The sequence below is a fragment of the Drosophila grimshawi genome, unplaced genomic scaffold (assembly GCF_018153295.1).
Source record: "Drosophila grimshawi isolate 15287-2541.00 unplaced genomic scaffold, ASM1815329v1 contig_1377, whole genome shotgun sequence".
NCBI classification, from domain to species: domain Eukaryota; kingdom Metazoa; phylum Arthropoda; class Insecta; order Diptera; family Drosophilidae; genus Drosophila; species Drosophila grimshawi.
In genome coordinates, this window is record NW_025062900.1 from 25,730,000 (window position 1) to 25,744,010 (window position 14,011).

The window sequence follows — 14,011 nt, forward strand, 5'->3', positions numbered from 1 at the left end:
TATCGAAGCGCATACCGATGCATTAATATATGATTTTGGAGCTATTTTAATATGCAAATCTCCAGACGACGGTCAGTTACATTCAGTATATTTTGTGAGTAAAATGGCAACGCACGCACATCGAACTGCAATGCGTTTATAAAACTTTAGGGAAGCATAACTTTTGCACAAGTGTAGCAAGATGGGTATCGCCTTTAGACGTATTTTAATAAGAAGTCGAGCACCGTTCTGGCTCGCACATGAAGCATGTGGATGCCCTATCACAATATTCAATAATGACCATAGGCGACGAAATCATATCGATTGTTATCGATACAATCTGAAAACAATAATAAAGCTACTTGCTGAAACCCAGAGCATTGAGAATTATTTCATGAAAACTTCTTTACAAGTTGCTTGATGACGAACTAATAGTAGTTCCTAAAGATATGTAAATGCAAATAGTAAGTAGGCACACGACAGAGGTCATTTCGCCATAAGGAAGACAAAGGATTTCACATGCATAGAGAGTTTTATACCAAACATCGATGATAAAATCAAAAGAACTATCGACTGATGTATACCCTGCATACTTATCAATCGCAATTGCGGTAAACAAAAAGATTTGTTGCACCCGCTGCAAAAATATGAAGTCCCGCTACATCAGTCATCACATCAATCATTTGGGTCCGTTGGAGTTAACTCACAGTCAATATAAGCACTAGGTTAGATTTCTCGGCTGTCGAATGCTCGATACAAATATGCCCGACTTGGTTGGGTTTTAATTCCGGAACATCTGCTAGCTAATTTAAATCGGCTAAGGAACTCCTCCCTAGGTAATTAATATTTTTCTGGTAAGTGCTGACCAAGAGGGGAAGAAGTGTTTCGATGACTGTGATTTTTGCTACACTTGACACCTTCTGCAGAAGCCGTTTTCGCTGAATATTAGTCGGTAGAAACTATCAGAGAGCAGGGATATAGTAGTACCATGTCCGGTCACTTTCTCCTTGCCTAAATCGAGGCATTGTTGAAACAAGTTGTGATTCTCGAAGGATCTAGACATATTGAGTCCATTCCCCCTCTTGAGGAATTTATGAGAGGTTTGACTCCGTGCTTTGTCCTCTCTCTGTGTATCACCTGGGCTAGTGTGTAGAGTCCTTTTGTAATTGACTTCTGATGTGTATAGAAAATTGAATATACTTGGGTACATTGCCCATTTGACACCAATGGCTTTCCTGCAAGTTTATAGTGCAGCTGTTCCCTCTTGTTTCCTCTGTTTTTACTATTGTTTGGGCATTAAGTTCAGTTTAAACTCTAGTCGAGTTTCCTGTTGACAATCAATGCCAAACAAAAATGTGGGCTATTTTTTAAGTAAGCGGTTGTGTGAATAAGCCTTAAATAATAAGGGTTGGAAACTTGTAATTCCTTGAGTAGAGCCCAAATTATAATCCGCTCTGATTTGTCTCTACTTGTTAAAAATGTTATGGTTATATTTAAAGATTATCTAAATATACCTGGTATTCCCCTGTCGAATCCTATATTTTTTACAGTGTAATAAATAAGAGCACACAGTCAATTAATTAATTAAAATTTATAAAGATCTTCCGACTGATTTCAAATAATTTTCTCATGCTACCTACCAATTCAGTTAGTCACACGACGTTAAAGAAAGCGCATGTGTTTTTTTCTGGCAGAATGTTGCTAAATGCACGGCTTGGAAAACTTTTGACATTTATACACTATCAACGTTATTTCGGACTGACGGACATCGATTACTCAACAAATTCAAAATGCTATATAATCAATGGAAATTGGTTCGCTCACACTATTCAGTTATTAGTGCTGATTATTTTATTCGTCGCTATTGTCAGTACTTTATCCGCAAATCCCATCGCGTTTTCGGATTTGCATTCAAGCACTGCTAACAAATTTAATAAATTCATCGTTTTGTTAATGCCAATCACTCAAATATTTATTAATATCTGGCTACGCTTTCAACAAGAATCGCAAAAGATTCTGTTACAGATGTTAACTCGCTTAGCCTGGAGTCTAAAAGTGAATACATTGCAATTGCGCCGCCCTCGAAGGCTTTACCTCATCTGGACAGGCATCAGCGTGTACTACGTCGGCTTTATTTTAAATGACTCCCGTATAAATTGGAGCGTCAATAACACTGTATATTTGTTATCCAATATGGGCATCTATGTGCATATTTTTCGCACAACCTATATCATCATCAGCTATACATCCCTAGTTCATGTCATAAATGTTTTGCTCCATACACAAGCAGATCAGTTGTTTACTAGGGATGCGGGATCTCTTATATCTCTGGAGGAACTGGTCGACAATTTGCGAATTCATGACGAGCTACTATTGCTATGTCAGGAGAAGATTAGTCATATTTATGGCGGACCTTTTGTATTTATTATCCTATATTTTATAATGGAAGGTACATGTACTTGCTATATAACAACATTAGAGGATCACTTCTCATTAATGGATGTTATGTATTCGTTCAGTTGGGCGATACCAACTTGTTTGTATTTTTGTATGCCCTTGGTAATCAACAATCTGGCAACCCAGGTGAGTTCTTATTAATATTGATTGCAATTTTTATCGCACCCTTTCAAAATAATGGTTTATGTTAGATTTCTAGGCTGTCGACTGCTCAATACAAATAGGAACGATTTGGTTTGGTGTGTTACAGCTCATTTTCCCTATTCCCAAATGGGTTAAATTTATAATATATCGCCATATTTCTGAAGCTTGTAGTCGAAAACTGATTACTTTGGTAAATAATCTTTTACTGGTAAGTGGGGGATTTTTATTCCTGCTACTCTTGACAACTTACGCATAAGTGGTTGTAGATGGCTAGAAATAAACAGAAGGGTATTTATCAGGGAGTGAGGATAGAATATTAGCCTGCTCGTCGGTTTGCCAAACTAACCTACTCCGAGGCATTGCTATAAAATCTTGTAGTTTTAGCGAGATCAATCATAGAGTCCTGTTGGGCTTGACTACTGATGTATATAAAGAATTGACTATATTTGGAGACGTAGCCCATTGGTTTTCCTACATGTTACTAAGGGTTTCCAGCATGCTTCCTTCCTGTTTCCTTTGTTTTTATCTTTGTTAGAGTATTAAATTCACTTTTGATTTTATTCGAGTATCTGTCTACTATCAATGTGAGAAAATTGCGGTTGTGTGGATAAGTATTTAATAATGAGGTTTGTAAACTTGTATTTCCTTGAGTAGAACCCAATTTCTAGTTTTACAGGGTAAACACTTTATCCGCTTTTATTACCGCCATATGACAATTGCTAGTTGGCCTTTACTCACCAAAAATGTTGGGGTTATCTTTCAAATTAATCTAAATACACCTGGTATGCCTCAGTCGAACAACTTATTTATTATACACCAGCACGATGTGAACTATACTTGATCTTGTCACTAGCACCCAATTTACTAATTAATTCGAATTTATAAAGCTCTTCCGGCTGATTTCACATAATTGCATTGAGGCTACGCACCAATTCAGTTAGTCATACGACGTTTAAGAAAGCGCAGTTGATTTTTCCAACAGAATGTTGCTTAATCTACGAAAAGGAAAACTTTTGACATTTATACACTATCAACGTTATTTGGGACTGACAGACATCGATTACTCAACAAATTTAAAATGCTATATAATCAATGGAAATTGGGTTTCCTATACAATTCAGTTATTGATGCTAACTATTTTATTCGTCGCTCTTATTGGTACCCTTGTTGAAAAGGGTCTTCCTCTCGTCGATATGCTTTCAAGCTTCGGAAATGAATTCCATCACATTCTTATCTTGTCCATGCCAATCACTCAGATATTTATTAATATCTGGCTACGCGTTCAACAAGAATCGCAACGGATTCTGTTAGAGATGTTGACTTATTTAGCCTGGCGTCTAAAAGCGAACACATTGGAATTGACCAGACCTCGATGGCTCTACCTCCTCTGGTCAGGCATCAGCGTGTACTACCTCGTCAATATTTTAATAATCTTTCACACTGGTCGGAATGTAAATAACTCTGTGTTTATATTTGCCAATCTGGGCTTTTATGCGTATATTTTGCGCACCAACTATATCATCACGTGCTATATCTCCCTAGTTCATGTCGTAACGGTTGTGCTCCAAGCACAAGCAGATCAATTGATTACTAAAGAAGTGGGACCTCTTATTTCTCAAAAGGAACTAGCCAATAATTTGTGCTTTCATGAAGAGCTTTTATTGCTATGTGAGGAGGAGATTAATAATATATTTGGAGGCACTTTTATATTCATTTACCTATTAAATCTATTGGAAGCTACATGTATTTGCTATTTAGCCGCTTTGGAGGAACGCTTCTCATTAATGGAATTGATGTACGTTCTCAGTTGGGCAATACCAACGTGTTTGTATATAATTATACCCTTGGTAATCAACAATCTGGCAGTGCAGGTAAGTGCTCAAGGAAATCCCGACACTTAAGTGCAGATGTACTATCGTAATATAATGATGCCAAATCTACGGAAGTGAAAAGTTTTCATAATTATGAATATACTATAAATGATATCCAGGACTGTGCGATATCGATTTCTAGAGATGATGCTGTTAATTCTTTCAGTTCTTAATGTATTTTTCGCTACGATAGTTGCGACATATGTGGAGCTCTTGTTAGAGACAGGAAATGGTTGTTTTGGCCATGCTAGCCACACATACACTTGTCGGAATATGGCTACGGTTTCAGCACCAATCTCCTGTAGATATTAGACCATTTAGCCAGGCGCCTTAGAGTCAATCTGGCAATCTGTTGATTATTTTTGGAATATTAACAACAAGACGGAATATGTGTTATATGTTAGTCTTCATTCTTAGTTAATATGATAGCGACCTTGACGCAGGCACAAGCAGATCAATTTCACTCCATTAATGTTAGGCCCCTTATATCTCTGGAGCAGTTTAATAGCGTATGCTATGCTAGCAAGAAACTGCTCAAGTTGTTGACTGCTTTCTATGTATATTCATGGATGCTATCTGTGTGTGCCATGTATCCACGGGGAGCGGTTCGCATTTTGGGAAATCCCCTGTCCCGGTGGCTTATACCAGTTTCTTTTTATTTTGGTATGCCACTGGTTATCAATACTCTAATAAAGCATTTGAGTTTAATTAACGAGACACTGGTTCCGAGTCTGCTTTAAATTCATACAACCTGTTGGCTTTTAAATGGTAAATGAGATTATATCATGTATTCCACATATGTTGAAAATACCCTAACTATTGAATATTAACCGCAGAAGCTTTTCACAAACTTCTACAGTAAGAAAATCTATAGAAATAATAGTAGATGAATTCGAATCTATGCATTTGGAGAAATTTGTACACAATTTTAACCAACTACCAGCATGGATAGCTAAATGTGGTTGTCAACTGCCCAATTTCAATCAAATCAGAAAACATGTCAGCTTCTTTGATATGGTTCTAATTATACCATTTTACCTACGATTCAGTTTTACTGCCTTTTGATTCTACTCTTCAAATCAAACGCCGGCTCGAAACATAATTCGATTTCGCTGACAATTATATATTTAATTTAAAATAAGCCTCTACATGAGGAAGCAATCTAGTAACGAGAGCATAAGTATTAAAATATATTTTATACTTCGATCGGTCTATAACTCCATCCGCTAATTCAATAGTAGCAGACTTACAATTTCACCTGTATAGTGGCAGGCACTTAAAAAATTAATTTATTAATGAACGTATATAAAGTTTATCTACCATCTAGATTTTGGATATACATTGTATGCGTTGCATTGTCGGATATTCAGTTCTTTGAGCTTAATGACGAGTTCAGTTAACCTTCTGTCCTGTGGCAGAAAACACAGAGAAAGTGCTCTTATAAAATGCAGCCCGAAAGACTGTTCGCTTTTTTGCACTATCAGCGTTTTTTGGGCCTGACTGATATCGACTACTCAACATGCTTGCATCGCTATGTGGTGCATGCCACTTGGTGTTCCTACAGCGCACAGCTGTTGGTATTGTGCCTCACACTGGGTGCCTTTTTAGAAGTGCTTAACAGTTTCGTCGATTTTTTGGGCATGGAGTCGAGTGTGGGCCAATCATTTTACCAAATTGTTGTCATTGCTTCACCGGCAACCGAGTTATGGCTATATCTATGGCTACGCCTCCATCAACCCTTGCAACAGCATTTGCTTAATCGACTCACAGATTTGGCCTGGCGCCTTAAAGTGGATACATTGGCATTGAGCCGGCCCCGTTGGCATTATCGCATCTGGCTGGGTGTCAGCCTATTCTATTTCTCGATTTTTGTCCACTTTACGATCAATAATTGGAATAAGAGCGAGCAGATAAATCAAGTATTCAGCCTTTTTTGCCTCTTTATACATTTCGTGCGAATCGATTATGTCATCAGTTGCTACACATCCCTCGTACATGTTTTGATGATCTTGCTGCAAGCCCAGGCAGATCAGCTACGAGTTGAGAATCTTATAAGTATGGATGAACTTGCTCGCAACTTATGCATTCATGATGAATTATTATTGTTGTGCCAGGAGGAGATGTTGCAAGTGTTTGGCGGAGCTTTGATATTTCCCTTTCTATTTTTTGTACTGGATTCTGCATGCATATGCTATATATCTACGTTCAAAGATCGGTTCTCTTTGGTCGAAGTTATATTGGTGATTTGTTGGCTCACGCCCCTCTGGATCTATATGATTATGCCATTGATAATTAACAATGTGCTCGGGCAGGTGAGTCAAAGCCTTGAGTTGAAGCAAAATACAAATCAGACACCAAAATAATTTAACTATTCAGTTGACAATTAATGTAAAATACTAATAATAATAGTAATAAATAAACCTCTTAAGGATTTTCTTAAAATTAGTTAAAATGTCTCAATTCTTACTTTCAAAAAAATAAAGTATTACTAATGAAATTCAGTTGCCAATTAACTCAAAGCAGAAAATAAAATCGATTTAACCGTCTTAAAAAGCTTTTAATAAATAAGTAAGCAGTTGAAGGACTTGATCAGACCCAACTTTATTTCCGATAAGTCTAATGAAATTTTAAAAGCTAAAATTAGATTATTATCATTAAATGTAAACAGTAACTTAAGAAAATCTTGCACCTTACCCTTTAAATATGTAAGATATTCAAATTTCACTTAATTAAATCAAAATACTTAAAGCATAAATTAAATTGAAAAGATATTATAATCAGCCAAATGAAAGTGAAAACGAAAACAAGTTCGAATATAAATATTATATTTTAGTACAACAATAGTTTGTTATTTTTTGCCCGGTGCTGAAGCGTAACAAGGTTAAGTAATTGGTTCGCAACAACAGCCATAAATAACCCTTGGTCTGATTGAGTTGCAATCAGTTTCAGTCAAGTGATTATTGAGCCTTAACCATGATTAAGTATCAGCAAAGTGAACTCTATCCGTATTACCGCATCTGCCGATATCTAGGCATCTTCTGCATACACTTCAACTCGAGAAAGGAGCGTTTTCAATTGCGTCGCAGCCTCATTTGCTATGTGGTGCACGCTCTCATGCAATTATATTTGCTCATCTGTATGGTATTACTGGTGTATTTTTGGACGCTGTGCTTCAAACGCGAGATGACTGCAACTGGGAATCATTATGAGCGTTTTGTGCTATTCGCTGCTCTGGTCACGCAATTCATACAGAATGCCTGGCTCATCTGGCTGCAGTATTTACAAATGCACATCGTGCGCCAACTGGAGTTCTATCGCAAAAAATATTTAATGGACATTCGTATGGTGCTACCCAAGCGGTTGCTCTGTTTCATTGTGATTGTAAATGTGCTCTACTTTTGCAACTATTTGAAGACCTGTCTGATGGACTGGTTGGTCAATGCCTCGACCTGGTTTACATTCAGCACTCTGGGCTTCCCCTTGCGTGCCGTGATCAGTAGCTTTATACAGGGCTACTATGTCTGTCTCATACATGTGGTGCGACATCTGCTGCGCCACAATCAAGAGCAACTCAACATCCTTGTCGATCAGTTGCAGCAACCCAAGCGCAGCTGCGGTGATATTCTGCGCCTGCGCAGCTGCCTCGATCTGCACGATCGTCTGCTCGTCATGTGCACCGATGAGATGAGCTTGGTCTATGGCTTTAGTATCTGGCTGTGTCTGCTCTTCTCCTCGCTTGATGCAAGTAGCATATTATATATACGCATGGTTACTTTTACGCAAAAACCGTCGTGGGATCATTGCATTATTAGCCTCCTATGGCTCTCACCAACACTAATGACAGCGGCCACAGCCCTGATGAGCGACACTGTTCATGTGCAGGTATGTTCTGAGAAACTAATCGTGGTGCTCGTGTTAAAAGTGCAGCAGAACAGCACAGACAGATATCAAGAATGACAAATCCAATGCATTTTAAAAAGTTCATTGATCTTTTCTAAAGTGTTGTCTTGAATATTCACATGATCATAAGGCAAATTATTTTGTTATTATCCTTATCTCATTAGATTTATTTTGATTGAAAATTGCTCAAAAACATAGCAAAGTAAAAAGATGTTCATATTTCAAAATAGTTAGAGCTCAAGTGACATAATAGGAATAGTAGAATCGAATTGCCCCCCAGGACTTACTAAAGCTAAATATGGCGAGTTTTTGACACATTTTAAAGATGTATTTCTTCCCATTGCCAACAAGCGCACCAACTTAACCAATCATGAAATGAAGCTCAATTCACCTAGTATGGCGATTTTTCCTTAAGTATAATTTATTTTTCAACATATTTTCATATTCCCTGTTCATATTCAGAGTCGAAATTTATAATCTGAATTTTTGGGAACATTTTCTGGAAAAGGGTTTCACATTTTAGAAAAGAATGGACCCAAAAAAATAACCAAAGCTTGCGTTATTTGTTGGTCAGGATTGAGGAAACTAATCGCAATAATAACATTCTTTGTAAATCTAAAATTAAAACAAAAAACCACCTATATCAACAATTATCGATTGTTATAAACAATTTTCGTCCTTACTTTGCGAGTTTATGAATTTAATATTGACCTAACACTTACATAACAACAAAGCAGTCACATATTTTATATTTATCAAGTTAGATAATATGCTCATCCCTTGTGTGTATTCAAGTGAAACATCTCAGCGTAATGAAATGTACACATCAATTGATTAGATTATTGTGTCATCTCAAATATAATTGTTTTATTATGCCAACAAAAGTGATGGATGGATGTGTATAAGCCTGAACGTAAATTTACGCAGTCAGTTGCTCCTTTTCCGTCATGTTTACCGGAGTTGAGCTGCGCGTCTATTTGCTTAGTCTGAAGTGTATCGGTGTACTTTGCGCTACACACGATGACCGCAACGCGTGTCTGATTTACGTGAGCCAGAGTGACCAGACTTTGGCAATAGTCGGTCTTGTTGTGGCTCAAATTTGCGCATGGGTTCCATTCGCGATTCTAATTCTAATGCCGGAGAGTTTTAAGCTGCCCGAATATAATCAAGTTGGAAATACGTATTTGTCGCTGCAATACGGCACTGCGTGCGTAGTCATATCGCTCGTGTATTTCTGTTTTTTTGTGAAACGTCGCCGATTATTGGCGCTGCTCTCACTGATACTCTCCCATAATCGAAAGGATCTGAAGAATTGCTACGCGAGTCGTTTTCTACGACGTTACTGCATCTATGTAGGTGTGTCGGTCATCTGTGGCTTTACTTACAGCAAGGCTTATACGCACGCGGAGATTTCACTGGTGGCCTGTGTGCTGTTGAGCTTTGTTGCCACGTACAGCTTTGTGCTGATAGGGCTTATCGTAGTTCTGTATAGCTGTCTGGCGCAAGTCTTGGCTGCCCTTTTGCTCCTCTACAATCGGGATTTGCTGGCTACAACAGCGACAACGACAACAACATCGACAAAAATTGCGACAACGATTTGGCGCCGGGGCTTATGGCAACGCAATCAGATGCTGCTCGTTTGCCACGAACAGCTAAACTCGGATTTTGGCCTGGTCATGGTACTAATTACGGCATTTGTGCTTCTTTCGGCACCAAGTGCTCCCTTTTTTATGATCAGCATTATCTTTGAGATGACGAACAGCGTTCAGATAATGCACTCATTATTCACATGCCTGTTGTGGAATACACCCTGGTTATACGCCATGATAATGATACTCCAACCAGATGGGGTATGGAAAGAGGTGTGTACAGAAAAGAAGGTTGTGTACTTGATAAGAAACCGTTTCCCTGCAAGATCAGCTTAAGTATTCGAAGAACTGGCTTGAAGAAGAAACCAAACGCTATGCTTGGAATTTTTCTTCTTGATTAATTTGAGAAAAATGATCAATCAATCAAGAGAGGAGCATTTGATATATATCGTATATCATATCATATTTCATTGTTGTTGTTCAAGCAATTAATATAATTTTTGGATGCAGGGATTCAATAATTTTTGTAATTTCAAACATATTCAACTTTTTAAATTAGCAATTTTAATTATTTTCTGAAAATTATTTGTCATGCATGAAAACCGCACTGAAAAGAAGATTGTTATTAAAAATTTCTTTAAAATATAAGCTTTTCTATTTTTCTTCATTTTTTATTTTCCTTCATTTATTTGTAATACCGTCAGAATTGGTGTTCAAGGAGAAAATCACAGCTTCCGTTTAGTCAACGGTGGATTTTGTATTCTTTAATTTTAAGAAACATATTTCTTACAAGGGTCTAAAAAGTACAAATGTGGAACCCTTACTTTCAGGTAGGAATAATCCTAAAGTTCAGAAACCAGTAATTAGAGGACACGTAGCTTGCTGAATAGCCATAAAAATCACGAACGAATTTCGAGTTTTTTAAACTAAATTATATAAACCTAAGGACTATTTAAAATACTTTTACTTTTTTTAGATAAAAATAATTCTTTCCATACATATAAAAATACCAGGAACTTAGAAATCATTCCTTCAACATTCTGGAAAAATCTACAATTGTATTAAAAAAGAAATATACTTTCTGAGCTACCCTTGGACCCACAAGCATGAAAATATTGTGAATTTTAATATCTTTCTCCAGCTCCAAAATTTCGAAGCCCCTTTTTGAAAATCATATTCTCAAGCTTAACCTTAATCAGCTATATTTTATTATCTGTAAAATCAAATTGATGCACCGTGACGAAATTTTCATAACGTATTTTAACATGGAATTCCTAATCGAATCCTTAATCAGCTATATATTATTCCCTATAAAATCAAATTGATGCGACTTGTTGACGCAACTAATGAGGTCAACTAATCAATAACTGAAGCAAACATATATGCATATCGAAATTAAATATCAATTGGCATGATTAGTCGATGCCAGAATGTCTGACAGTCGCGACCTGCGCTTATACCTGCGAGTACTGTGCGTGGTGGGTGTAATTTGTGCTCGTTTCGACGAGGAAGAGTGCTTGCTACAGGCAACACCAGGCAGTGAGCAATATGCGCTGTTCTATAACTTGGCCATAATAGCGACAACATTCAGTTGCTTTTCGTATGCGTATTTGAATCCAAGAGATTTTTATTCGGGTGTCTACAATCAGACCGGTAATTTCTACGAGACAATCAACTTGCGTTTGTGCTGTGTCGTCATTTGCCTGCTACACATATGTTTCTATATACGACGTTGTCGCCACTTGGAGTTGGTGCAGAAAATGCTGCAGTTGAATCGCGCGAGTTCCAGTTCTGACTTAGCTCGTCAAATTCTGCGCAACTTTATCATCTACAAGGTGCTTCTGCTGCTCTGCCTGTCCAACTATATGCTTGGTTATCTCCAGTCGTACTCCATGTCCATAGCCCTCGTAATCTTTGTGTTTGTCTATGCGTATGGATTTCTGGTGACGGCCCTGCTGCTAGTGTTCTTTGTGTGCCTGCAACTCATTGTCGCCGAGAGATTGGCGCATTGCAACACACAGCTGGCGGAAACTAAGTCGATGTCAAAATGTAGACGTCTGATTTTCGAACGGTATCAACTACTGGGTATCACTACCGTCGAGCTTAATATATGCTTTGGTCTGTTGATGCTGCCCATTGTGCCACTGGTGATATACATGGCACCAGCTGGACCCTTGTTTCTCATCAGCACCGTTATGGAGGGCAAATTTCTTAACCTTGCTCAAGTTGCCATGATGTGGATTACCTGCATCATTTGGAATATACCTTGGGTGTTCATGATGGCGCTCATGTTGCGATCTAATGTCATTTCAGTCGAAGTGAGTAATTGCATTGAAAAGATTTGTGTCGGGTCCTAAATATGTCCATAAAAAATGGGGATAATTTTAATCAGTGTGGAGGTGATATTTGCAGACGAATACCCTCGATTTAAATATTTTCTTTTAAAAGAGCTTTTTTATCATCTATTCAAAATTAAATTATTCAAAACTAATTGGTTACATTTAACCAATCAGTCCTTTTCTTTATTTTAATCAAGGCAGGTAGATTATGTTGTTTTAAATACATAAAAACAAATAATTATTGTATTTATAGCAAAGTAATTTATACAATGCAAGTTTTTCTTTTTTTTCACAGGCAAACAAAACAGCCAAAATACTTGCTAAAATACCAAGAACTGGATCGGGCTTAGACAGGATGGTAAGTGTAAATTGGTCTCGAGTTGTATTATTAATTTTTTATTATGATTTAATATGTTTTACGACATTTCAAATAGGTCGAAAAGTTTCTGTTAAAGAACCTGCGTCAACAGCCCATTCTGACAGCCTATGGATTTTTTGCACTAGATAAAAGCACGCTATTTAAGGTAAGTATTAAAACAGGAAAATATTTATATATAATTAACCTAAACTATAATCGACAGCTCTTTACAGCCATATTTACGTATATGGTGATATTGGTGCAGTTCAAGGAAATGGAAAACTCTACAAAATCACTGCAGAAGGCATAGTGAACAACAGTTTAAATAATTTATTGTTGTAAATGTTGAATGTGAAGAAGTTTTGACTTACCGAATCATAAGTCAAGCATCCAATTGCTTTTGATTTATAATTTTTGCGCCATTTTCTATATTCGGCTTTGATGACAGCTGCATGACGTTTCCAATACTTTCCCTCAAGCACAACGGTCTGTGTGGGCGAGAGAAAAACAAATATATGAAAATATAACTAAAAATACATCCAACAGATTGTTTTCATATGTCAAAAAACTTGATCAGCGATTATAATTAGTCACTATACCTTGCACATTTTGCTAGCGACGCTATACACTCGTCGAACGCTGTACACTCGACTGATTTCAAAATGCCTGAGCAAAAGCAAAGTCAAAAGCGAGTCATTACGATAATTAAAATTTATGAAATTTTAAAACGCACTAAACGAATATGGGCCTTTTCCATTTAGCCAACTTTGCCTACTACAATAAAAACCAAATTGTAAGCTTGATAAGATAAATCATTTCATGCTCCGTACCTGAGACCCCAACCAAGAGCACCGTTAAGAATATGTACTACAGTCTGGTTCTCGATCTGGCTCTGGATTATCTGAATGATGGGTGTGGCTTTTGAGGTGCTGCCTCCATAAGTCAAGAGCAGGTTGGTTGTTAACCTGCTTGTTGCGATAAGCTAATTATCAGTAATTGTCAGAGGTGTGGGCGATGTGTACAGTTGTTTGTACATTATGTATACACAATGTAAACTTAACTAAGCTGGAAATGTGCTAATCTATTAACCAGGCAAAGATTTCGTACAGCATCTTTTTAATGTCGTGTAATGCCTGTAAGCACTAATATATCTAGTTAGAACTAACATACTTCTAAGAGAATTCGCATTTCTTATTATTATCTCTTCCTCTTGCGTTTATCTTTAACAAATTTAAACAAGTTATTGACGATGTCTGACAAATTAATACACATTATGTTATCGGCGAACTGGTGATATTGGCAGGTCGTATAAAACTGGTTTCTATTATGACGTTTGCGAAGCAACTTACTCAAATGATGTCAATTATTGAGATA

General features: G+C 37.2%; 2 protein-coding genes across 2 annotated transcripts in view; one reads left to right on the forward strand and one right to left on the reverse strand.

The window, feature by feature from the left end:
• Positions 1-14,011, reverse strand: part of LOC6566856 (protein WBSCR14 homolog) — a 33,626-nt gene that overhangs the window by 9,201 nt on the left and 10,414 nt on the right. Inside the window, exon 4 of the mRNA XM_001993480.2 lies at positions 13,009-13,125. Coding sequence (XP_001993516.1) covers positions 13,009-13,125 — 117 coding nt within the window. The remainder of the gene's footprint in view (positions 1-13,008; positions 13,126-14,011) is intronic.
• Positions 7,425-13,039, forward strand: LOC6566857 (gustatory and pheromone receptor 39a). Its single transcript, XM_032739415.1, has 4 exons — positions 7,425-8,333; positions 12,575-12,637; positions 12,714-12,803; positions 12,861-13,039. Exons 1-4 carry the CDS (start codon positions 7,425-7,427, stop codon positions 12,945-12,947), a joined length of 1,149 nt encoding a protein of 382 aa, XP_032595306.1. The 3' UTR covers positions 12,948-13,039.